Source organism: Hyla sarda, chromosome 4 (genome assembly GCF_029499605.1).
Source record: "Hyla sarda isolate aHylSar1 chromosome 4, aHylSar1.hap1, whole genome shotgun sequence".
In the NCBI taxonomy this organism is placed as follows: Eukaryota; Metazoa; Chordata; class Amphibia; order Anura; family Hylidae; genus Hyla; species Hyla sarda.
Genome location: NC_079192.1, coordinates 31,873,541 through 31,899,831, shown reverse-complemented (window position 1 = coordinate 31,899,831; position 26,291 = coordinate 31,873,541). Strand labels below are relative to the sequence as shown.

At 45.1% G+C, this 26,291-nt stretch overlaps 1 protein-coding gene across 5 annotated transcripts in view; it reads right to left on the bottom strand.

Annotated features, from left to right (window-relative positions):
* Nucleotides 1-26,291, bottom strand: part of PLPPR2 (phospholipid phosphatase related 2) — a 38,332-nt gene that overhangs the window by 3,286 nt on the left and 8,755 nt on the right. The window contains exons 2-7 of one of the 5 annotated variants that reach the window (XM_056570377.1): nt 16,993-17,086; nt 14,010-14,095; nt 9,291-9,479; nt 5,729-5,852; nt 3,181-3,431; nt 642-818 (exon numbers count right to left, since the gene is read on the bottom strand). In XM_056570377.1, coding sequence (XP_056426352.1) covers nt 642-818; nt 3,181-3,431; nt 5,729-5,852; nt 9,291-9,479; nt 14,010-14,095; nt 16,993-17,086 — 921 coding nt within the window. Of the gene's footprint in view, nt 1-641; nt 819-3,180; nt 3,432-5,728; nt 5,853-9,290; nt 9,480-14,009; nt 14,096-16,992; nt 17,360-26,291 lie in introns of those variants that run through there. The other 4 variants (XM_056570379.1, XM_056570380.1, XM_056570378.1 and 1 more) reach the window with 4 other exon arrangements.

Below are 26,291 nucleotides of genomic sequence, written 5' to 3'. Positions count from 1 at the left end.
AACAGCTCAGTGAGTCCTATAGGAGAATGCAGGGAGCATGTTCTGTGACCTCATTGTGCTGGGAGAGGGAGGACAATCTGTCTCCGTCACCTATTGGATAGTGTAAACCAGTGTTATCTGCCTTACCCTTTATATTAAAGGAGATATCCAGGATTGAAAAACTTAGGATAGGGGATACATTTTACATTGCAGGGTTCTGACCACTGGGATCCCCCACGATCTCCTGTACTGGGCCCGGGAAGGGGGCATGTCGACCACCACATGAAGCGGCAGCTGACACGCCCCCTCAATACAACTCTATGGCAGAATCGGAGTGCTGCCTTCGGCAATCTCCGGCTCTGCCATAGCGCTGTATTGAGGGGATGTGTCGATTGCCGTTTCGTGCGGTGGTGGACACGTGCTCTCTGGCCGGAGAGCCCAGGACCCGTACGGGAGATCAAAGGGGGGGGTCCCAGTGGTCGGACCCCCCCAGCAATTTAAAACGTATCCCCTATCCTTAGGATAGGGGATAAGTTCTTCAATCCTGGATATCTCCTTTAATGGTGTAATGAGATTACATGTCTGCCCCCAGTGCCCATTCTGAAAGTCATAGCAAGTGTTATAGTAATGTAAACGTATAAAACAATATATATATCACATACCAAGAAAATAGCTATAGCTGCTCCAGTTATGGTGCCGGCAAGAACATCTCTCCAGTGGTTACGATATTCAGCCACACGCAGCAAACAAAGAAACCATGAAGGAGACAGCAGTGCCAGGCACAGGGAGGGCTTCACCAGACGGGAACCCTTCACTTTCAGAACAAGCGTGACGTACATCTGTGAACACAAGTGATGGATGAGATTCCTATATGTCACTCTCTTTTGTATAGACGTGTCCAAATTTGGACATCATCAGGCGTCAGACAAACCTCAGTCACACCTCAGACAAACCTGTCTCAGCCAAACTTCAGTCATGCCTCAGACAAACCTCGGTCACACCTCAGATAAACCGACATCAGCCGGACAGCCATTAAAGTTTTCCAGCCTCCCTACGATAACTGCATAGCGGAGGAAAGCAGAGCATGCACTCTGAGTGGTACGGACAACTGCGCATGTGCAGGGCTAAGCTCCTAACGCTATCCTATTTTAGCCCTACCCTGTGCTGCGCATGCACTCCCAGTTTTCTATGAATCGAGGAACATTTTACATCAACGGCTGTTCGGCTGATGTCTGAGGCATGACGGAGGTTTGGCTAAGAGCTGAGGGCTGAGGGAGGTTTGTCTGAGGTGTAACAGAGGTTTGTCTGAGGTATGACCGAGGTTTGTCTGAGGCATGACCGAGGTTTGTCTGAGAGCTGAGGGAGGTTTTCTGAGGTGTGACGGAGGTTTGTCTGAGGCATGACGGAGGTTTGTCTGAGGCATGACGGAGGTTTGGCTGAGAGCTGAAGGAGGTTTGTCTGAGGTGTGATGGAGGTTTGTTGGAGGTGTGACGGAGGTTTGTCTGGCGGCTGAGGGAGGTTTGTCTGAGGTGTGACGGAGGTTTGTCTGAGAACTGAGGGAGGTTTGTCTGAGGGCTGAGGAAGGTTTGTCAGAGGTGTGACGGAGGTTTGTCTGAGAGCTGAGGGCTGAGGGAGGTTTGTCTGAGGTGTGACGGAGGTTTGTCTGAGAGATGAGGGGTGAGGGAGGTTTGTCTGAGGTGTGATGGAGGTTTGTCTGAGAGATGAGGGCTGAGGGAGGTTTGTCTGAGGTGTGATGGAGGTTTGTCTGAGAGCTGAGGGCTGAGGGAGGTTTGTCTGAGGCATGTGCAGGGCTAAGCTCCTAACGCTATCCTATTTTAGCCCTACCCTGTGCTGCGCATGCGTTCCCAGTTTTCTATGAATCGAGGAACATTTTACATCAACGGCTGTTCAGCTGATGTCTGAGGCATGAAGGAGGTTTGGCTAAGAGCTGAGGGCTGAGGGAGGTTTGTCTGAGGTGTAACAGAGGGTTGTCTGAGGTATGACTGAGGTTTGTCTGAGGCATGACGGAGGTTTGGCTGAGAGCTGAGGGAGGTTTTCTGAGGTGTGACGGAGGTTTGTCTGAGGCATGACCGAGGTTTGTCTGAGGCATGACGGAGGTTTGGCTGAGAGCTGAAGGAGGTTTGTCTGAGGTGTGACGGAGGTTTGTCTGAGAGGTGAGGGAGGTTTGTTGGAGGTGTGACGGAGGTTTGTCTGGCGGCTGAGGGAGGTTTGTCTGAGGTGTGACGGAGGTTTGTCTGAGAACTGAGGGCTGAGGGAGGTTTGTCTGAGAGCTGAGGGCTGAGGAAGGTTTGTCTGAGGTGTGACGGAGGTTTGTCTGAGAGCTGAGGGAGGTTTGTCTGAGGTGTGACGGAGGTTTGTCTGAGAGATGAGGGCTGAGGGAGGTTTGTCTGAGGTGTGATGGAGGTTTGTCTGACAGATGAGGGCTGAGGGAGGTTTGTTTGAGGTGTGATGGAGGTTTGTCTGAGAGCTGAGGGCTGAGGGAGGTTTGTCTGAGGTATGACCAAGGTTTTGTCTGAGGCATGACGGAGGTTTGGCTGAGAGCTGAGTGCTGAGGGAGGTTTGTCTGACGGCTGCGGGAGGTTTGTCTGAGGTGTGATGGAGGTTTGTCTGACGCCTGATGATGTCCTAATATGGACACCGTATACATACGATTATAGGAAACAAGTAACCTGATTACTTCTCTTTACCAAATCCCTAGGACTTCTCTTGTGCTGCACTTTACAACAAGTAATACCAAGACTGTCCGTATCTCTAAGGCTGCATTCAATCGGTCTGCCACGATTTTCAGTCCGAGTCAAAAATCAGATCCACTGAGAAAATGACCAGATTATAGTCACTGGCTGACTACGATCGGGTCCGCAGCCCCTTGAGCTTCCGGAATCGTATCTGTGCCTCGGAAGGTCAGATCGTGGTGTGAATGCAGCCTTAGTAAAGAATCTAACATTACCAGTTCTACTTTTTCAGTGGAACAAGGCAGGGGCGTGCACAGGTTGACTAGAAAGGGGGCTTCAGCCCTGCCCTTTTCATGTTCCTGGGCAGTCTGGCATCATTATGTGGGCATTTATATAAATAATTATAAGAAGTGCCCTTTTTTTTTAGTTCAGCCCCGTTCCCCTCAAAAATGTCTGTGCACGTCCCTGGAACACGGTTATCACTGGCAGTACAATGCACTGGACCTACCGTGGTGTAAACTGCAGCGTACGCCGCCAGGGCTGCAGGTTTGGAGGGGAAGGTTTTCCGAGCCTCGATGATTAGATCAGGGTCCCCATTGCAGGCATAGGGTGAAGCTATATATTGCATGTGGGACTTGCATCCGAGAGCAGTGTAGTTGGGGCGACAGACAGATAGAAAATGAGGGGCCTGGTTACCGGTGACTGTCTGAACAGCTCCAGCAAAGATTACAGTGCAAAAGAGACCGAATGAGAAAAGCCCTAGAAGGTAAACACAGACAAATAGTTAAAATACGCATCAGGTTCAAAAAATGATAACTTAAAGGGGTACTTCGCCCTTAGACATCTTATCCCCTATTTAAAGGGGTCAGACATTTTATCTTACTGTATCTCTGCTGCACCCAGCGTTCGTTTAGAGCATCGGGTGCAACGCCAGAGGCTCGTGACGTCATGGTCGCGCTCCACTCCTGATGTCACGGCCATGCCCCCTCAATGCAAGTCTGTGGGAGGGGGCATGACGGCCGTCACGCCCCCTCCCATAGACTTGCATTGACAGGGCTTGGCCGTGACATCCGGAGCGGGGCGCGGCCGTGACGTCACAAGCCTCCACCCCACATCGCCAGTTATGCGGCACGGAGTGAAGTCTGTTCGATGCACTGGATGTCTGGGGTGCTGCAGCCGAGATAGCGGGGAATAGGGGATAAGACATGTAGGGATGGAGTACCCCTTTAAGTGTCCCCGTACTTCCAGTATGCCATGGGCTAGTGAGCAATAAAGCCCGAGATAACATAACAATTAGAGGAGAGAAGGTCTTTCTAGTGTCCCTTAGACCATTGATGCCATCACCAATTACAACTCCATAGATCCTGTCACCTTGTCTCCAGTTCCCCTTGGCCTTTTTCCCTCTGACGTGTACTGGATATACTGTTGATTCTGCAAGATTCCAAGCCCTTTCACATCTGCCTGCTGATATTTTTTTTTGCCTTTTTACTCAATGGGTATATGCAATATACTGGCAATTACATAGTTACATAGTTACATAGTTACATAGTTAGTACGGTCGAAAAAAGACATATGTCCATCAAGTTCAACCAGGGAATTAAGGGGTAGGGGTGTGGCGCGATATTGGGAAAGGGATGAGATTTTATATTTCTTCATAAGCATTAATCTTATTTTGTTCCAGGAATGTATCTAATCCTGTTTTAAAGCTGTTAGTTGTTCCTGCTGTGACCAGTTCCTGAGGTAGACCGTTCCATAAATTCACAGTCCTCACGGTAAAGAAGGCGTGTCGCCCCTTGAGACTAAACTTTTTTTTCTCCAGACGGAGGGAGTGCCCCCTCGTCCTTTGGGGGGGTTTAACCTGGAACAGTTTTTCTCCATATTTTTTGTATGGGCCATTAATATACTTATATACGTTTATCATATCCCCCCTTAAACGTCTCTTCTCAAGACTAAACAATTGTAACTCCTTTAATCGCTCCTCATAGCTAAGATGTTCCATGCCCCATATTAGTTTAGTCGCGCGTCTCTGCACCCTTTCCAACTCCGCAGTGTCCCTTTTATGGACAGGTGACCAAAACTGAACAGCATATTCCAGGTGAGGCCGTACCAATGCTTTATAAAGGGGGAGTATTATGTCCCTGTCCCTTGAGTCCATGCCTCTTTTGATACATGACAATATCCTGCTGGTTGCAGGAACCAACCACCTTAGAAGAATACCAGCCAGGTGTCAACTGTGTCGACTGTGAAGGAGAGTTTCTTGTCTGGCAATGTTAGACTAAGTGGGAAGCCTTGCATTCTCTATTAAATGGGCACTCTCATTAAAACTAATTTTTGCTATTGCAGTCCTTATGGTAAATAAAAAATCTTTCTAATGTACTTTGTTATGAGTTATCTATGTTTTGTGTTTAAATAAGCTGCCACTAGGTGTCTCCCTACTTGTCCAGATCACATTCCCCCCCCCCCCCCATCTCTTTGCACAGACTTTGGATTCCTGCTGGCTCGCAGAAATCCAAAATCAGGAAATGCTTGGGGATGGTGGGGGGGGGGGGGGGGGTGGTAGTGTGTGCAGCCTTATCCAGTCATAGCTCATCTCACACTGAACTGCTCTGGGCTGTGTGTAGCAGAGTGAGGGAGGAAGTTCCCTCCTGTATGCCTTCAGATGATGTCACACCTGCTGGGGAACGCCTGCTGTGAATCTGACTGAGCAGAAAATACAGAGCAATATCAAGGTAGAAAACTAACAAATAATAAAAATAAAGGTAGGGGGTGGTTTATCATGATGGGGGCAGTGACCTGGGAGGATTATAAAATTTAACAAGATCATGAGAGGTACTCTTTAAGTGTTCGTGAGGTCCCTCACTCCCATACAGTTCAGGAGAGTGGGTCCACAGGTTCCCCTATATATATGGGCAGTATGGGTGAGTTAACAATGATGTACCCACTTGCCCTATACAATTTAATACTTCATCTATGTTACACTTTGATATATTTTCTCCTGTAGGCCCAGGTTCTGCGCACTACACTTTTCCATCAGGTCATAAAGGCAAAAATCTAACCCAAGATCCTGACAATGCGCCGCAGAAGAGGATTGAAGAAGCAACAATCTCCGCAAGAAATGATCTTCTCCCTGCTACTCCATCGTGGATTGATAAGGACCGTGGAGACTTCTCCCAGGAGGATCTGCAATCAAGATGACAACCATTACTCAACAGAGTCCATCAGTACTACACAGCATGGCCAGATATATGAACCGAAACATGACATCCTTATGTTGTACATCCTATTCTTAACCATGACCATTAACATGGAGTTTGTCGTCTTCTTTGTTGCTTCAACAACCTCCAAACCTCTGGTAAGTTTTGTCAACGTGGCTGTTGAAGGTCCAGAAAAACATCCATACACCGTACTCCATCATTTCAACACCTGCCATCAAGCCTGACAAAATACTGGGTGAATACTGTAGAGTGAATGTAAGAAGCCTGGATACAAACCCAATAAGTCCCTCTGACTTTGGACTTTTCTTTATGGCTCTTTATGAAACGGGAAAATAATACGGGAAAATATTAACGCCTCTGAATCTATATGTTGGTAAGAACTTTTGACTCGTCTATAAACACCAAAAGAACAAACCAATCTACACAAGATAATAAATCAGAACGAACCATTTTGACCTAGTGTGTGTCAGCATGAGTTTTTTCTCTCCGTGCACGTATTGTCTAATTTGGCTCAGAACATCAACCTAGAGTGTTCACATGGAACGCATCCAAAACACCTTTAGCGCGGAACCAAATGACTAAACCGGGGTATATTATGAGAAGACCCAACTCTGTAAAGAAGACATGACAGAGTGGAGGGAAGAGAAAGACAATGACCAGCAATAAGATGGATGGAGACAGTAGAATCGTAAAACAAGCCATCGAATAAAGACCAAAACACAAGACAAGGCTCTCTGGTGAAACGTAATTTATACGATGACCAGAATTCAAGAAGAAACATAGAAAGAAACAAACTATATCATGACCGGGATTGCAGACGTTGGGACAATCTAAAGACCAAAAAGGAGAAAAAGCGAGCACACTATAAGCAATGCACACCCATATGGGTGTGCATTGCTTATAGTGTGTTAGCTTTTTCTCCTTTTGGATTGTTATTTGGTTTACACTCAATAGCACTCCGCTTTATGGGGGGACCTTTGACACCTTTACATTTTCTGACATTGCTATGTGTGTTTTCCATGTACAAAATTTCTTGCCGGTGAATTGCGCCCCAAAAAAACCCTAAAGGCGCAAAATTGCGACAAGGATTCCAGGAGATTAATTTCACTTTTTCTGGAAGACTGCATATTTTGAGGAAAATATTGCGGTATCCCAGCACTAAAGGCTGTTCTTTGGGCTTCGGACTTCCTCGGCCGGACCTGCCGCACAGGTGTTGGGCCCCCTAAAAGACTGGTTACTACTGTTATTATATTTAAGCACTTTATCAGATGTTTATTATATTTTCATAAATACTATGTTATCTGTTGTTTATATATGTGTTATACCTTTAAGAGAGGAGCTGTGTAAACCCATGGGACCCTGCCTGCCAATGGGAACCCCTAAATTCCTTAATATATAGAGTAGTGGGGGGAGGAGTTAACCCGGTTCTATGCTGAGCTCAAGTGTGGTCTAGGTGTGGGAAGGCCCGGAACAAAATCTAATCTCAAGTCTTATCCGGTAATTCTGCAAGGATCACCCGCATGGAAGAAATTCAAGCCTTGGCGGGGAAAGTCACAGGACCTTGTCAGAACCCTAGTAACCTGGAACAATCTTCAATCTCAAATCAATTCAGTATTAATTGCTTGGGTGAAAAGCACCCTAAGTCCCAGCAAGGCAACAGTGTTCCAAAGGGGTTACACTGTATTCTCTCACTCTGCACCATACTGTTGGCGTGTAATACCATCTGTACCCTGCTGTACCCTGGACCGTGTATAGGCTAACGGTGCCCTGGCATCACGAAGTGATCAGGTATTTCCTAGCACCCCCGTGGCTACCACAACATGGGGGCGATTTATCATTGACACACGCTGGGTATTTTGCCTTGAATTTTGCAAAGTCAAACTCCAAAATTGTTCCAGAATTTGCGCCTTTTTTTTTTTTTTTTTTGTAGAGATGTACGCAACTCACGCTAACTTTCCCTTTTTGACAGGGTCTGTATTATGTGCTGAATTTATTTAATGCAACTTTTCAATTTTTACAGCAAAAAAGTCACATTTTGACGCCAAAGGGTGGTTTATTTTCAAGCTTATGTCTAACCAAAAATAAATTACACAATGGGAAAAAACAGTCTATCAATAGCTTTAGCAACATATATGTACAACAAGAAACTGAGAAAATAATAGATTTCCCCCAAGGTTCATATCATGACTGTGAGCCCATTAAATGGTACATTCTTGAGAAACACTATTCATAGCGAAAAAGGGATTCAGGAAGCCATGACCTTCAGGAGAAAAAAATATTCATTGCAACCTCGATTTCAATAGATAAAACAATTCGAATAAACACAATTCATATCATTAGTAGAATGCCAGAATACAAAAAATCACTGGTCATATCATGACTACCATCCTGGGGAAACACTATCTATATCCTGACTAGGATTCCAGACTGGAGAAAACTTAAAGGGGTACTCCACCCCTGGACATCTTATCGCGGGGGTCCCGCCCCTGGGGACCCATCGTGATCTCCCTGCTGCACCCAGTGTTCGTTTAGAGCGTCCTGTGCAGCGCCGGAGGCTCGAGACATCACGGCCGTGCCCCGCTCGTGACGTCACGGCCACTCCCCCTCAATGCAAGTCTATGGGAGGGGGCGTGACGTCCGTCACGCCCCTTCCCATAGACTTGCATTGAGGGTCGTGGCCGTGACATCAAGAGCGGGGTGCGGACGTGACGTCACGAGCCTCCGCCCCGCATTGCCAGTCATCCGGCACCGAGCTACATTCGCTCCGTTCACCGGATGTCTGGGGTGCCGCAGCAAAGATCGCGGGGGTCCTGCCACTTTGGATAGGGAGATAAGATGTCACGCACCCTCCCATAGACTTGCATTGAGGGCCGTGGCCGTGACATCAAGAGTGGGGTGCGGACGTGATGTCACGAGCCTCCACCCCGCATTGCCAGTCATACGGCACCGAGCTAAATTCACTCCGTTCACCGGATGTCTGCAGTGCCGCAGCAGAGATCGCGGGGGTCCTGCCACTTTGGATAGGGGGATAAGATGTCTAGGGGCGGAGTACCCCTTTAACTGTGACCTTTTAGACACATGATGTCCAGTTAAGCAGATTTTAGCATCTTGGCTTTTTTCTCTTCTTGCTGAGGAAAAATTTGAATTCTCTCATGTCTTGGCGGAATGTGCAAGAAAGTATGAAAGGATCTTCTGCCGCCTAGGGCACCCAAGCGCATACACAATAACCATGTCAGTGCACAGCCATTCTGAGCCCTGCTGTCACCCTGTCTTACACCATCCTATTAGATTATATGCGACAGCCCCAGCCAGATTATCTCTAAGACCTGCACCCAGCCAGGACTCTCATAGAAGAGCCACAGTCTCCACATTCAATGTATACACCGAAGGAAGATATACCTACCGTGAGGACAGGCAGCACGGTGATCAGCGGGTACAGGAGACGTGGAGGGACTCGGCTGGTACTTTCAGGACCCGGATAAGGTTTGGACAGTGTACTGTCATAGCAGAAGAATCCCTGGGAATGGACAGGGAAGGTGTCTGTGTACTCAAAATGGTAGGAGAGAATAACTGTGCCGGCCATGAGGACAAGCTGGAAATAGAGCATCGTGTTAGAGGAGAAAGGAACAAGGAAAAAAGGCAAGAAAAGAACAAAAGGAGAGAGGAATGATGGAAGGGTCAGAGAGGAAAACCAAAGAATGCAAAAGTGCAAGAGAGAATAAAACTCAGGGAGTGAAAGCAACGAGGAGAAAGAGACATATAAGGAAGAGACAGAATGGACTATTGACTATTGGTGATGGGATCTGGTAATGGATACAATGGTGGGATTGTGAATGATAAGGACTCCAACCAAATACTAGGGAAATAAAGGTAGATGATGAGTCTAAGAAGAATAACTTTCTATGAAAATGTGATGTTAGAGAGTTGATAAAATGTAGGAAGGTGCAAAGGAGGAAGAACAAGAAGTACAAAGGGCTAGCAGAAGAAATGAGGAGAAAAGACGATGTGTTAGGGAATTGTATGAGGAGTCTGGAGAGCGGCTGAAGGTCCCTGAAGCAGCCAACACTCCCCTCGCATTATGTCACGTCTACCACTCCCATCCCCATGTCACATCCACTGCTCCACCGTATCATGTCACATGTGCCCCACTTACATTATATCATGTCCCAGCATCTCCCACTCCTACAATATCAGACAGAAGACCCATTGCCCCCACCACCCATTCCCTACTGCTACCGAATCATATATGTGCCCCTTACTTCTACTACAACATGTGAATATCCTGAAGGGCATGGACAGCCATTAGTCAAAGTATGCCCCCTGTCCACCCCACCATCATATTGAGAAGCATAGTACATGTTTACCCAGGTTGCTTTGGGCCCTCAATTCTAGTAGGTCTGCTGGGTACTGGACTGGAAGGAAAGTGTCTCAGACTGCTGTGGTCTCTCCCTCTCCCCCCCCCCCCCCCCTCATTTTAGTTATGGCTGTTGCCACCTTAGCATGACCCCTTTACAGTGTTTAGCAGGTCAATTTGGCCAATAATTGATTGTTAATTTACAGTGACCTATCAGGTTTTATCACCCCCAGCCAATCATTTGTCACCCAAAGGTATATCACTCATTGTTTTTCCCTCTCTCCTCAGCCTGATTTCCCTCCTTGGTTGTAATTGTCAATTTTAACCTCTTAGGGACCTATTTTCACCTTAAGGACTATGCAAATTTTCATTTTTGCATTTTCTTTCCCTTCTAAAAATCATAACACTTTCAATTTTGCACCTACAGACCCATATAAGCGCTTATTTTTTGCGTCACCAATTGTACTTTGTAATGACATCACTTATTTTATAATATAACCTATGGCAAAAACAAAATAAAATTATTTGTGGGGTGAAATAAAAAAAGAAACGCCATTTTGTAAATTTTGGGGGCTCCCGTTTCTACACAGTGCACTTTTTGGTAAAAATGACACCTTACCTTTATTCCGTAGGTCCATACAGTTATAAGGATACTCAATATATATAGGTTTTATTTTATTTTAATACTTACAAAAATTATAAACTACATGCACCAAAATTATTATGCTTAAAATTGGCATCTTCTGACCCTATAACTTTTTTAATTTTCCACATATGGGGCGGTATGAGGGCTAATTTTTGGTGACGTCATTTGTAGTTTTTATCGGTACCATTTTTTTTTTATACGACTTTTTGATCGCTTTTTATTAATATTTTTATGGTATATGAAGTGACCAAAAATGCACAATTTTGGACTTTTGTATTTTTGGACTTTGGTATTTTTTTACGTGTACGCCATTGACCGTGCGGTTTAGGTAACCTAATATTTTCATAATTCGGACAATTACGCACGTGGCGGTACCACATATGATTATTTTTATTCTTTATTACATTATTTTATTTAAAAGATGGGAAAAGGGGGGTGATTTAAACTTTTAATAGGGAAGGGGTTAAAGGGTACCTCTCATCAAAAAAACTTTTGATATATTATAGATTAATGTATGCAGAATAACTTTACAATTGCATGTTATTAAAAAATATGCTTCTTTCTATTTAATTTTCCACTTTGAAGAAATGACCACTAGGGGTCTCCCTACCAGTCCTGGCAGCAAGCATTTCAGACTCATGCTGGAGTCCTAAACACTACGAGCTGCCAGTCTGCTTTGTTCACAAAGGAGAACACTCAGAGCTGCCAGCCTGCTTTGTTCACAGCCTGTTTGGCTGTGAACAAAGCAGGCTGGCAGCTCTGAGTGTTTAGGACTCCAGCATGTCAGAAATGCTTGCTGATAGGACTGATCGGGAAAAATACAATAGAAAGAAGCATATTTTTCATTAACATGCTATTGGAAAGTTATTCAACATTCATTAATCTAAAATATATCAAAAGTATATTTGATGAGAGGTACCCTTTAACCCCTTAAGGACTCAGCCCATTAATTTTAACGTTTTCATTTTTTCCTCCTCGCTTTCTAAAAATCATAACTCTTTTATATTTTCATCCACAGACTAGTATGAGGGCTTGTTTTTTGCGCGACCAGTTGTCCTTTGTAATGACATAACTCATTATATCATAAAATGTATGGCGCAACCAAAAAACACAATTTTTGTGGGGAAATTAAAACGAAAAACGCAATTTTGCTAATTTTGGAAGGTTTCGTTTTCACACCGTACAATTTATGGTAAAAATGACGTGTGTTCTTTATTCTGAGGGTCAATACGATTAAAATGATACCCATTATTACTTACTTTTATATTATTGTTGCGCTTAAAAAAAATCACAAACTTTTTAACCAAATTAGTACGTTTATAATCCCTTTATTTTGATGACCCCTAACTTTTTTATTTTTCCGTATAAGCGGCGGTATGGGGCTCATTTTTTGCGCCATGATCTGTACTTTTTTTTTGATACCACATTTGCATATAAAAAACTTTTAATAAATTTTTTATAATTTTTTTTGTAATAAAATGTATTAAAAAAGTAGGAATTTTGGACTTTTTATTTTTTTTTTCGTTCACGCCGTTAACCGTACGGGATCATTAACATTTTATTTTAATAGTTCGGACATTTACGCATGCGGCGATACCAAATATGTCTATAAAAAAAATTTTTACGCTTTTTGGGGGTAAAATAGGAAAAAACGGACGTTTTACTTTTTTTGGGGGGGAGGGGATTTTTCACTTTTTTTTTACTTTTACTTTTACATTTTTTTACATTTTTTTTTACACTTGAATAGTCCCCATAGGGGACTATTCATAGCAATACCATGATTGCTAATACTGATCTGTTCTATGTATAGGACATAGAACAGATCAGTATTATCGGTCATCTTCTGCTCTGGTCTGCTCGATCACAGACCAGAGCAGGAGACGCCGGGAGCCACACGGAGGAAGGAGAGGGGATCTCCGTGCGGTGTTATGAATGATCGGATCCCCGCAGCAGCGCTGCGGGCGATCCGATCATTCATTCAAATCGCGCACTGCCGCAGATGCCGGGATCTGTATTGATCCCGGCACCTGAGGGGTTAATGGCGGACGCCCGCGAGATCGCGAGCGTCGGCCATTACCGGCAGGTCCCTGGCTGCGATCAGCATCCGGGATCAGCCGCGCATGACACGGGCATCGCTCCGATGCCCGCGGTTATGCTTAGGACGTAAATGTACGTCCTGGTGCGTTAAGTACCACCTCACCAGGACCTACATTTACGTCCTGCGTCCTTAAGGGGTTAATGAACTTTTATAAAAAACAAACTTTTTACACTTTTTTTTTTTTTAGTCCCCATAGGGGACTAAAACATACAATCTTCTGATTGCATACACTGATCAGTGTAACCGGCGATCTGCTGAAGGCATGGAGCAGTAGATCGCAGATCGGACAACGGAGGGGCAGGTGAGGACCCTCCCGTCGTCCAGTAAGCTGATCGGGACATTGCGATTTTGTCGCGATAGTCCCGATCAGCTCCGCTGAGCTGCAGGGATTTTTTTATTTTCGCTTTAGACGCTGCGATCAACTTTGATCGCGGCGTCTAAAGGGTTAATGCCGGGCATCGGCCCCATCCGCCATGCCCGGCATTATCCGTGGGTCCTGGCTGCCCATAGCAACTGGGACCCACTGGGTTTAACCCGTTCTCTGTTCTTCTCTTGTAGTTTGGCAATAGCTGGAGGCGCTCTGGACGGGAAACACTAGTATAGTATATGGTGTAACATTCTAGGAGTTGGAGGATTGGTTGGATAAATACCAACCACTGCATTGCCGGTATTTCTAATATAAAAATATCGTCAGTGTGGCCAAAATACCGTCTGTGCTGGTAAAATAAAGGCCAGGTGGCAACTCTAGTTGCCCATAGCATCCAATTAGATTACTTCTTTCATTTTGCAGAGGCCTTGTTAAAAATGAAAGTAGCGATCTGATTGGTTGCTTTGGACAACTGGGCAACTTTTCCTGGGCAACTTTTTGATAAATCTCCCCCTATATGTGTGTCCCACTTTAACCCCATTATGTCTCATGGTGCCTAGTTCAATCATACCATAACACATGGACCCGATGTCAATCCATTAATATTTGAAATATATACAACATCAACAAAAAAGGACCTGATTATGGATGTATTACCTCTACAAATAAGAAGCATGGTATGAAGGAGACACTGCTCTTAATCTCAGGCTCATGTGCCGCCATGTGTGCAGATCCAGGACAGCCTGCAGAAAAACAAAAATAGTAAGAGGATCAGGAGCCGGGTTACTGTAATAAGATGTTATAGGGTAATAAGAGGATCAGGAGCCGGGTTACTGTAATAAGAAGTTATAGGGTAATAAGAGGATCAGGAGCCGGGTTACTGTAATAAGATGTTATAGGGGTAATAAGAGGATCAGGAGCCGGGTTACTGTAATAAGATGTTATAGAGTGATAAGAGGATCAGGAGCCGGGTTACTGTAATAAGATGTTACAGGGTAATAAGAGGATCAGGAGCCGGGTTACTGTAATAAGATGTTATAGGGTAATAAGAGGATCAGGAGTCGGGTTACTGTAATAAGATGTTATAGGGTAATAAGAGGAACAGGAGCCGGGTTACTGTAATAAGATGTTATAGGGTAATAAGAGGATCAGGAGCCGGGTTACTGTAATAAGATGTTATAGGGGTAATAAGAGGATCAGGATCCGGGTTACTGTAATAAGATGTTATAGGGTAATAAGAGGATCAGGATCCGGGTTACTGTAATAAGATGTTATAGGGTAATAAGAGGATCAGGAGCCGGGTTACTGTAATAAGATGTTATAGGGTAATAAGAGGATCAGGAGCCGGGTTACTGTAATAAGATGTTATAGGGTAATAAGAGGATCAAGAGCTGGGTTACTGTAATAAGAGGATCAGGAGCCGGGTTATTGTAATAAGATGTTATAGGGTAATAAGAGGATCAGGAGCCGGGTTACTGTAATAAGATGTTATAGGGTAATAAGAGGATCAGGAGCCGGGTTACTGTAATAAGATGTTATAGGGTAATAAGAGGATCAGGAGCCGGGTTACTGTAATAAGATGTTATAGGGGTAATAAGAGGATCAGGATCCGGGTTACTGTAATAAGATGTTATAGGGGTAATAAGAGGATCAGGAGCCGGGTTACTGTAATAATATGTTATAGGGTAATAAGAGGATCAGGAGCCGGGTTACTGTAATAATATGTTATAGGGTAATAAGAGGATCAGGAGCCGGGTTACTGTAATAAGATGTTATAGGGTAATAAAAGGATCAGGAGCCGGGTTACTGTAATAAGATGTTATAGGGTAATAAGAGGATCAGGAGCCGGGTTACTGTAATAAGGTGTTATAGGGTAATAAGAAGATCAGGAGCCGGGTTACTGTAATAAGATGTTGTAGGGTAATAAGAGGATCAGGAGCCGGGTTAATGTAATAAGATGTTATAGGGTAATAAGAGGATCAGGAGCCGGGTTACTGTAATAAGATGTTATAGGGGTAATAAGAGGAACAGGAGCCGGGTTACTGTAATAAGATGTTATAGGGGTAATAAGAGGATCAGGAGCTGGGTTACTGTAATAAGATGTTATAGGGTAATAAGAGGATCAGGAGCCGGGTTACTGTAATAAGATGTTATAGGGTAATAAGTGGATCAGGAGCCAGGTTACTGTAATAAGATGTTATAGGGTAATAAGAAGATCAGTAGCCGGGTTACTGTAATAAGATGTTATAGGGTAATAAGAGGATCAGGAGCCGGGTTACTGTAATAAGATGTTATAGGGTAATAAGAGGATCAGGAGCCGGGTTCATGTAATAAGAGGATCAGGCGCCGGGTTACTGTAATAAGATGTTATAGGGTAATAAGAGGATCAGGAGCCGGGTTACTGTAATAAGATGTTATAGGGTTAATAAGAGGATCAGGAGACGGGTTACTGTAATAAGATGTTATAGGGTAATAAGAGGATCAGGAGCCGGGTTACTGTAATAAGATATTATAGGGGTAATAAGAGGATCAGGCGCCGGGTTACTGTAATAAGAAGCTATAGGGGTAATAAGAGGATCAGGAGCCGGGTTACTGTAATAAGATGTTATAGGGGTAATAAGAGGATCAGGAGCCGGGTTACTGTAATAAGATGTTATAGGGGTAATAAGAGGATCAGGAGCCGGGTTACTGTAATAAGATGTTATAGGGGTAATAAGAGGATCAGGAGCCGGGTTACTGTAATAAGATGTTATAGGGTAATAAGAGGATCAGGAGCCAGGTTACTGTAATAAGATATTATAGGGGTAATAAGAGGATCAGGAGCCGGTTTACTGTAATAAGATGTTATAGGGTAATAAGAGGATCAGGAGCCGGGTTACTGTAATAAGATGTTATAGGGTAATAAGAGGATCAGGAGCCGGGTTACTGTAATAAGATGTTATAGTGGTAATAAGAGGATCAGGAACCGGGTTACTGTAATAAGATGTTATAGGGTAATAAGAGGATCAGGAGCCGGGTTACTGTAATAAGATGTTATAGGGTAATAAGAGGATCAGGATCCAGGTTACTGTAATAAGATGTTATAGGGTAATAAGAGGATCAGGATCCAGGTTACTGTAATAAGATGTTATAGGGGTAATAAGAGGATCAGGAGCCGGGTTACTGTAATAAGATGTTATAGGGGTAATAAGAGGATCAGGAGCCGGGTTACTGTAATAAGATGTTATAGGGGTAATAAGAGGATCAGGAGCCGGGTTACTGTAATAAGATGTTATAGGGTAATAAGAGGATCAGGAGTCGGGTTACTGTAATAAGATGTTATAGGGTAATAAGAGGATCAGGAGCCGGGTTACTGTAATAAGATGTTATAGGGTAATAAGAGGATCAGGGGCCGGGTTACTGTAATAAGATGTTATAGGGTAATAAGGGGATCAGGAGCCGGGTTACTGTAATAAGATGTTACTGAACAATAACAGCCTCAGGCAGGCATAAACCATTTCTGGGGTAATAGGGCACCTGTGATCTTTTGTATGATGATGTGACATGGAATACATTTGGCATTTATGAGGTGTCCTGACAATGTTTGATGACAATAGCCATTAATGAATGTTCCCCCTCCAGTCCCCGTCTTGGCACAGACCTGCTGGCATGGTGCAGATTTTCCCCCTCCCTATCACGCTCCGGGATATCAGATCAGAGGGAGGAGAGACAGCTGGATCCCTGATCACAGTCTTCTAGGAGAACGCGATTGAAAACACAAGGGGAGAAATGACGATATTGCTTTCATTAATGGGGGTAGCACAATGTAATAGATGAATAAAGGGGGTTATAAAACTGGAATAAAAAATAAAAAATGAAATGCATAAAAAAAACACTGACTGCAAAAATGTCAACGAATGAGGTAAAAAAAATAGGGGGAAGATGAGCGGAGAGAAGATCGGGGAGAGGAGGGTGAGAAGGGACAATGAAGGGATGAGGAAAAGAATAGTGTGATGGAGGGAAGAGGAGGAGAGTAACAGCTGCGGGGGGCTTATTAGTAGGCTGACGGCATATGCTGTGTGATCATAACACCCACCTCTCCATACCTGAGCCCTGACACTGGAGCATCGCCCCCTACTGGAGGTCTCAGGAAAATCTGAGTTTTAGAGAGGAATCATCAGAACGTGTCACATCAAACACTGTGACTATAGGATTGGGATAGATCAGTGTTTTCCAATCAGGGTGCGTCCAGCTGTTGCAAAACTACAACTCCTAGCATGCCCGGACAGCCTTCGGCTGTCCTGGCATGCTGGGAGTTGTAGTTTTGCAACAGCTGGAGGCTCCCTGGTTGGGAAACACTGGGTTAGATAGTGTCTTGTCCTATTCAGGTGACCCCCTTATCATTAGACATTGATCATACACCATTAATAAATTAGACATGTTTTTACTTTCGGAAGACACCAGAGGGCTTCAAAGTACAGCAGCAATTTTCCAATTTTTCACAAAATTTTCAAAATCGAAATTTTTTGAAGTGGATTTGAGGGGCCTTTATATTAGAAATGCCCCACAAATGACCCCATTATAAAAACTGCACCCCTCAAAGTATTCAAAATGACATTCAAAAGGTTTTTTAACCCTTTAGGTGTTTCACAGGAAGAGCAGCAAATAGAAGGAGAAAATTCAAAATCTTCATTTTTTTACACTCGCATGTTCTTGTAGACCCATTTTTTGAATTTTTACAAGGGGTAAAAGGAGAGAAATCTTCCTAAAATGTGTAACCTAATTTCTCTCGAGTAAGGAAATACCTCATATGTGTATGTCAAGTGTTCGGCGGGCGCAGTAGAGGGCTCATAAGGGAAGGAGCGACAGAGGGATTTTGGAGAGTTTTTCTGAAATGGTTTTTGGGGGCATGTTGCATTTAGGAAGCCCCTATGGTGTCAGGACAGCAAAAAAAAAAATCACATGGCATACTATTTTGGAAACTACACCCCTAAAGGAACATTACAAGGGGTCCAGTGAGCCTTAACACCCCACAGGGGTTTCACGACTTTTCGTTAAAGTTGGACGTGTAAATGATTTTCTTTTTTTTTTCACTAAAATTCTAGTTTTCCCCCAAATTTAACATTTTTCCAAGGGTTAATAGGAGAAAATGACCCCCCAAAATTTGTAACCCCATTTCTTCTGAGTATGGAAACACCACATATGTGGAGGTCAAGTGCACTGTGGGCACACTACAATGCTCAGAAGAGAAGGAGTCATATTTGGTTTTTGCAAATCAAATTTTGCTGAAATGGTTTTGGGGGGGGCATGTTGCATTTAGGAAGCCCCTATGGTGTCAGGACAGCAAAAAAAAACACATGGCATACTATTTTGGAAAGTACACCCCTCAAGGAACATAACAAGGGGTCCAGTGAGCCTTAACACCCCACAGGGGTTTCACGACTTTTCGTTGAAGTTGGACGTGTAAATGATTTTCTTTTTTTTCACTAAAATTCTAGTTTTCCCCCAAATTTTAAATTTTTCCAAGGGTTAATAGGAGAAAATGCCCCCCAAAATTTGTAACCCCATCTCTTCTGAGTGTGGAAACACCACATATGTGGAGGTCAAGTGCACTGTGGGCGCACTACAATGCTCAGAAGAGAAGGAGTCATATTTGGTTTTTGCAAATCAAATTTTGCTGTAATGGTTTTGGGGGGGCATGTTGCATTTAGGAAGCCCCTATGGTGTCAGGACAGCAAAAAAAAAACATGGCATACTATTTTGGAAACTACACCCCTCAAGGAAGATAACAAGGGGTCCAGTGAGCCTTAACACCCCACAGGGGTTTCACGACTTTTCGTTGAAGTTGGACGTGTAAATGATTTTCTTTTTTTTTTCACTAAAATTCTAGTTTTCCCTGAAATTTTACATTTTTCCAAGGGTTAATAGGAGAAAATGCCCCCCAAAATTTGTAACCCCATCTCTTCTGAGTGTGGAAACACCACATATGTGGAGGTCAAGTGCACTGTGGGCGCACTACAATGCTCAGAAGAGAAGGAGTCATATTTGGTTTTTGCAAATCAAGTTTTGCTGAAATGGTTTTGGGGGGGGGGGGGGGGGCATGTCCCATTTAGGAAGCCCCTATGGTGCCAGGACAGCAAAAAAAACAACAACATGGCATACTATTTTGGAAACTACACCCCTCAAGGAAAGTAACAAGGGGTCCAGTAAGCCTTAACACCCCACAGGGGTTTCACGACTTTTCGTTAAAGTTGGACGTGTAAATTATTTTTTTTTTCACAAAAATTCTAGTTTTCCCCCAAATTTTACATTTTTACAAGGGTTAATAGGAGAAAATGCCCCCCAAAATTTGTAACCCCATCTCTTCTGAGTATGGAAACACCACATATGTGGAGGTCAAGTGTACTGCGGGCGCACTACAATGCTCAGAAGAGAAGGAGTCATATTTGGCTTTTGCAAATCAAATTTTGCTGAAATGGTTTGGGGGGGGGGGGGGGGGGGGCATGTCCCATTTAGGAAGCCCCTATGGTGCCAGGACAGCAAGGGGTACAGTGAGCCTAAACACCCCACAGGCGTTTCACAACTTTTCGTTAAATTTGGATGTGTAAATTATTATTATTTTCACTAAAATGCTAGTTTTCCCCCAAATTTTACATTTTTACAAGGGGTAATAGGAGAAAATGCCCCCCAAAATTTGTAACCCCATCTCTTCTGAGTATGGAAACACCACATATGTGGATGTCAAGTGCTCTGTTGGCGCACTACAATGCTCAGAAGAGAAGGAGTCATATTTGGCTTTTGCAAATCTAATTTTGCTGAAATGGTTTTGGGGGGGCATGTCCCATTTAGGAAGCCCCTATGGTGCCAGGACAGCGAGAAAAAAAACCCACAGGGCATACTATTTTGGAAAGTACACCCCTCAAGGAACGGCACCCCTCAAGGAAAGGGGTACAGTGAGCCTTCTTCTGAGTATGGAAGTACCCCATGTGTGGATGTCAAGGGCTCTGCTGGCGCACTACAATGCTCAGAAGAGAAGGAGTCACATTTTGCTGAAATGGGGCATGCCACATTTAGTGCCAGAACAGCAAAAAAAATAAAAAATTTGTAAATACATTTCTTTGGAGTAAGGACATACCTCATATCTGGGCGTAGATCGGCTCTGCTCACTGGTCACGGAGGAACAGGAGGGCAGTCAGGGGCCTGGAGCTTCTAGACAGCTGCCTATGGAGCCAGAACAGTGGGACCCCCCCTCAAGGGGCATTATATGGGATACACTAATAACTAACAAGGGGTACAGTGGGACATAAAATTATAAAACAGGTTATGTTCACAGACTGATTACCCAGAGCATAGCCAAAACTAAAAAATATGCCCACCCCAAACCCTATGCTCTGAATCATCATTCTGGGAATGTGACGTGTGTGGCCGTCCCTAACCTGTTGCCTCAAATGCGCACCCGCTCAGGTGGAGAGAGAGTGCTACGCATTTGAGGCAACATAAAAAGTCCCCGATGATAGTGACCCATGACCCATTTTTGAAAAAAATACCCCCAGAGGTCTTATCAGTTTTTTTTTTTTTTTATGAAATTGTTTTTTTGGGCAATTTAGTGGTTTTATGGGGTTAAAATTTGGAATGTACTCTGGATTTGGTACATTGGGGTCAAATTATGGAAGTACCGGACCTAGAGGGAAAATTTAGTACTCCATGGAAGTGTGATACTCCCTGAAGCAGTCCTTAATGCAGAGGCCCGGATGATCGGGGCAAGTGTCACACTGAGTGGTGGTGTCCTTCCGTATCCCCCTCCTGTTACACACTCTGCATTTTTTCTGGGATCGTCCCTTCTTTCCAGTGTGGGGGACCTCACCTGGAAAGTGTTGGCCTGGGACGATCCTGGCACCTATAACTCCAGTTTCTTGGGAAGTCCGACCTGCTCTTTCCCGGTCAGCAAAGATCAGGACCTTTAGGACTTCCTCTTGGAACTGGAGGTATGTCCCTGTGCTGCCAGTGTTCCGGTACAGAACAAAAGAGTTGTACATGGCAACCTGTACCATGTAGACCGCAACTATTTAGTACCATACACGTGTTTTCCGCATGGCCATGTATGGCTTGAGGACTTGATCTGAGAGATCAACTCCCCCCATATACCGATTGTAGTCCAGAATACAATCAGGCTTGAGGACCGTTGTTGTGGTACCTCGCACAGGGACAGGTGAGCTGCCGTTACCATAAATAGTGGTCAGCATAAGGACTCTTATCCTTATACTTGACCAGCAACAGGTTATCATGGGTAAGGGCATGGGACTCACCCTTGGGAATAGGTGTCTGGATCAAATTTAGAGGGAGGCCTCTCTGGTTTCTCCGCAAGGTCCCACAAGCGGACGTGGATCTGGCGGCAAGGGATGTGAAGAGAGGGATGCTGGTATAAAAGTTGTCCACTTACACGTGGTAACCCTTATCCAGGAATGGGTACATAAGGTCCCAAACGATTTTCCAGCTAACACCCAGAGTGGGGGAACAATCTGGGGGTTCAATACGGGAATCTCGTCCCTCATACACTCTAAACTTGAGAGTGTACCCGGAGGTACTCTCACAAAGTTTATAGAGCTTCACTCCATACCGCGCCCGCTTCGAGGGAATATACTGGCGGAAGATGAGTCTCCCCTTAAAACTGATGAGAGACTCATCAACCGAGAGGTCCCTGAGCGGTACGTAGGCCTCCAAAAATTTGGCCCCAAAGTGATCGATGACCGGCCTCACTTTGTAAAGCCGGTCATGGGCGGGATCACCTCGGGGCGGACATGCCGCATTATCTGCATAATGAAGGCATTTCCAAATAGCCTCGAACCGCTTACGTGTCATGACCATACTGTAAAGCGGGGTCTGGTAGAAGATGTCCCCGCTCCAGTACTGCCTGACACTGGGCTTTTTGACCAGGCCCATATGCAGCAAGAGGCCCCAAAATGTCCTCATTTCTGCTGCACTGACGGCATACCATTCATTGGACCTGGCCAAAAAAGAACCAGGGTGGTGGGCGATGAACTGCTGGGCGTACACATTCGTCTGCTCCACCATTAGATTGACCAGGCTGTCAATGAAAAAATAACTGAAATAGTCAAATTCAGTGAACCCAGCCGTGTCAATCCGGATTCCGGAGTCGCCAACAAACTCCGGAACCCGTGGCTGATAACCCTCTGGGGGTCTCCAGACAGGTTCACCGGAAGGGGGCTCCGGTAAATTCGCCTGGGGGGTCGAACTCCTAGTATCACCACTCGCACTAGTGCCAGCCACTGGGGCACTTTCATGGGGGGTGCGTGGCCTCGCCTGGGGGCATCTCCGCCGCCTTCTGGGGGGCTCATCATCACCACAAGATGATGAGGAGGACGATGAAGAACACAGGAATGTTGGATCTTCCTCGTCCTCACTGGCAGATTCGGATTCGGAGGCAGATTCGGATTCTGTGAACTTGTATTTCCTGTTTTCAGTTTTCTTGTTTGCCTACAAATCCCATGATACCATTTTCCTCCTTCCCACACATTAGCTACCCCACCCATTGAAACATAAATGAGCTGCAGACCTGTGGTTTTCAATCAGGGGGCCTCCAGCTGTTGCATTAGTTGCAGATTGCTCTCTCCACCCTCTCTCTCTGGTAAAAATAAATATTGGGATGAAAATCACATAAGAATTGTGAGAAAACCGCCACACACAGGTACTGACACTATATTATGAACTACACTAACTTTACAGCCCCTGTAGCATAGTCCTGGAATACCCCTTTAAGACAGGGACAGGACAAGGTCCTGTACCGGGACACCACAACATTATAACTTGTTCTTCAATAAGGGAATCTCTCGAGGGGCCACAAAAACAATGAACTTTAGGATGGAAAAGTTTGATCAACTCAGAGAAGCCCTTAACAATATAAAATGGGATAATGTCCTCAAAAAGAACAATACTGACACTAAATGGGAGACTTTTAAGAATATTTTAAATTCTCACTGTAAGATGTATATACCTTATGGGGATAAAAGGGTCAGAAATAAAAGAAAACCAATATGGATGAATAAAAATGTTAAGGGGGCAATAAATGACAAAAATAAAGCATTTAAATTACTAAAACAGGACGGCAGTGAAGAAGCACTAAAAAGCTATAGAGAAAAATGTGAAATATGTAAAAAACAGATAAAAGCTACAAAAATAGAGACAGAAAGACTCATTGCCAAAGAGAGGAAAACTAACCCCAAAATGTTCTCTAACTATATAAATAACAAAAAGGTCAAAAATGAAAGTGTAGGCCCTTTATAAAATGAAGAGGAAGAAATTATAAACGGGGATCAGGAAAAAGCAAATATATTAAACATATTCTTCTCCACTGTATTCACTGAGGAAAATGAAATGCCGGGTGAAATACAGCGAGATAAGGTAAACTTCCCAGTACAGGTCACCTGTCTAACCCAGGAAGAAGTACAGGTACCTGTCTAACCCAGGAAGAAGTACAGTGCCGCCTACAAAAAATCAAAATAGACAAATCGCCAGGTCCAGATGGCATTCACCCCCGTGTTCTAAAGGAGAGGTTTGCTATGGGGATTTGCTCCTGCTCTGGACAGTAACTGACATGGACAGAGGTGTCAACAGAGAGCACTGTGCTCAGACAGAAAAGAACCCCAGAAAGAAATACAACTTCCTCTGTAGTATACATCAGCTGATAAGTACTGGAAGGATTAAGATTTTTAATCAAGGTAATTTACAAATCTGTTTAACTTTGTGGTACCAGTTGATATGAAAAAAAAAAAAATTTCCACCGGAGTACCCCTTTAAGATGTCTATACACCGTGGATATTTCTTTTAGGTAAAACCAAATGCTTCATGGCTTGGATTTTGACATGATTTTGCCTGTGTGAATAAGCACTAATCCTGATGAGTCAATCTTCATCCTCTGTGTAGCGACGCTCTTATAAAAAAAAATGTACACAAACTTACAATGTTAAAAATGTCTGTCACTCCGATCATGGAGCCTGCTGAGAAGGGCGGAATATCTTGTCAGGATATATCATGTCTGTCACACAGCGGGGCCTTCTCTTCAATGCTGAGATACAGTGCAAGTGTTACGCCGAGCGCTCCGGGTTCCCGCTCCTCCCCGGAGCGCTCGCTTCACCTCCTCCGCTGCAGCGCCCCGGTCACGTCCTCTGACCCGGGGCGCTGCGATCCTGCTGCTAGCCGGGATGCGATTCGCGATGCGGGTAGCGCCCGCTCGCGATGCGCACCCCGGCTCTCCTACCTGACTCGCTCCCCGTCTGTTCTGTCCCGGCGCGCGCGGCCCCGCTCCCTAGGGCGCGCGCGCGCCGGGTCTCTGCGATTTAAAGGGCCACTGCGCCGCTGATTGGCGCAGTGGTTCCAATTAGAGTTATCACCTGTGCACTCCCTATATTACCTCACTTCCCTTGCACTCCCTTGCCGGATCTTGTTGCCTTAGTGCCAGTGAAAGCGTTCCTTGTGTGTCCCTTGCCAGTGTTTCCAGACCTTCTGCCGTTGCCCCTGACTACGATCCTTGCTGCCTGCCCCGACCTTCTGCTACGTCCGACCTTGCTTCTGCCTACTCCCTTGTACCGCGCCTATCTTCAGCAGCCAGAGAGGTGAGCCGTTGCTAGTGGATACGACCTGGTCACTACCGCCGCAGCAAGACCATCCCGCTTTGCGGCGGGCTCTGGTGAAAACCAGTAGTGGCTTAGAACCGGTCCACTAGCACGGTCCACGCCAATCCCTCTCTGGCACAGAGGGTCCACTACCTGCCAGCCGGCATCGTGACAGTAGATCCGGCCATGGATCCCGCTGAAGTTCCTCTGCCAGTTGTCGCTGACCTCACCACGGTGGTCGCCCAGCAGTCACAACAGATTGCGCAACAAGGCCAACAGCTGTCTCAACTGACCGTTATGCTACAACAGTTGCTACCACAGCTTCAGCAGTCATCTCCTCCGCCAGCTCCTGCACCTCCTCCGCAGCGAGTGGCCGCTCCTGGGATACGCTTATCCTTGCCGGATAAGTTTGATGGGGACTCTAAGTTTTGCCGTGGCTTCCTTTCCCAATGTTCCCTGCATCTGGAGATGATGTCGGACCTGTTTCCCACTGAAAGGTCTAAGGTGGCTTTCGTAGTCAGTCTTCTGTCCGGAAAAGCCCTGTCATGGGCCACACCGCTCTGGGACCGCAATGACCCCGTCACTGCCTCAGTACACTCCTTCTTCTCGGAAATCCGAAGTGTCTTTGAGGAACCTGCCCGAGCCTCTTCTGCTGAGACTGCCCTGTTGAACCTGGTCCAGGGTAATTCTTCCGTTGGCGAGTATGCCGTACAATTCCGTACACTTGCTTCAGAATTGTCCTGGTCTCCTCAAGCAGAAGACTCCTTTAAACAACTCAAGTCTGCCTTTTCTTCGGCTCCCGTGCTCTCCAGACCTGACCCTTCCAAACCCTTCCTATTGGAGGTTGATGCCTCCTCAGTAGGAGCTGGAGCTGTTCTTCTACAAAAAAATCCTTCCGGGCATGCTGTCACTTGTGGTTTTTTCTCTAGGACCTTCTCTCCAGCGGAGAGGAACTACTCCATCGGGGATCGAGAACTTCTAGCCATTAAATTAGCACTTGAGGAATGGAGGCATCTGCTGGAGGGATCAAGATTTCCTGTTATTATCTACACCGACCACAAGAACCTCTCCTACCTCCAGTCGGCCCAACGGCTGAATCCTCGCCAGGCCCGGTGGTCTCTGTTCTTTGCCCGATTTAATTTTGAGATTCACTTTCGTCCTGCCGATAAGAACATTAGAGCCGATGCTCTCTCTCGTTCCTCGGATGCCTCAGAAGTTGATCTCCCTCCGCAACACATCATTCCACCTGACTGCCTGATCTCCACTTCTCCTGCCTCCATCAGACAGACTCCTCCAGGAAAGACCTTTGTTTCTCCACGCCAACGCCTCG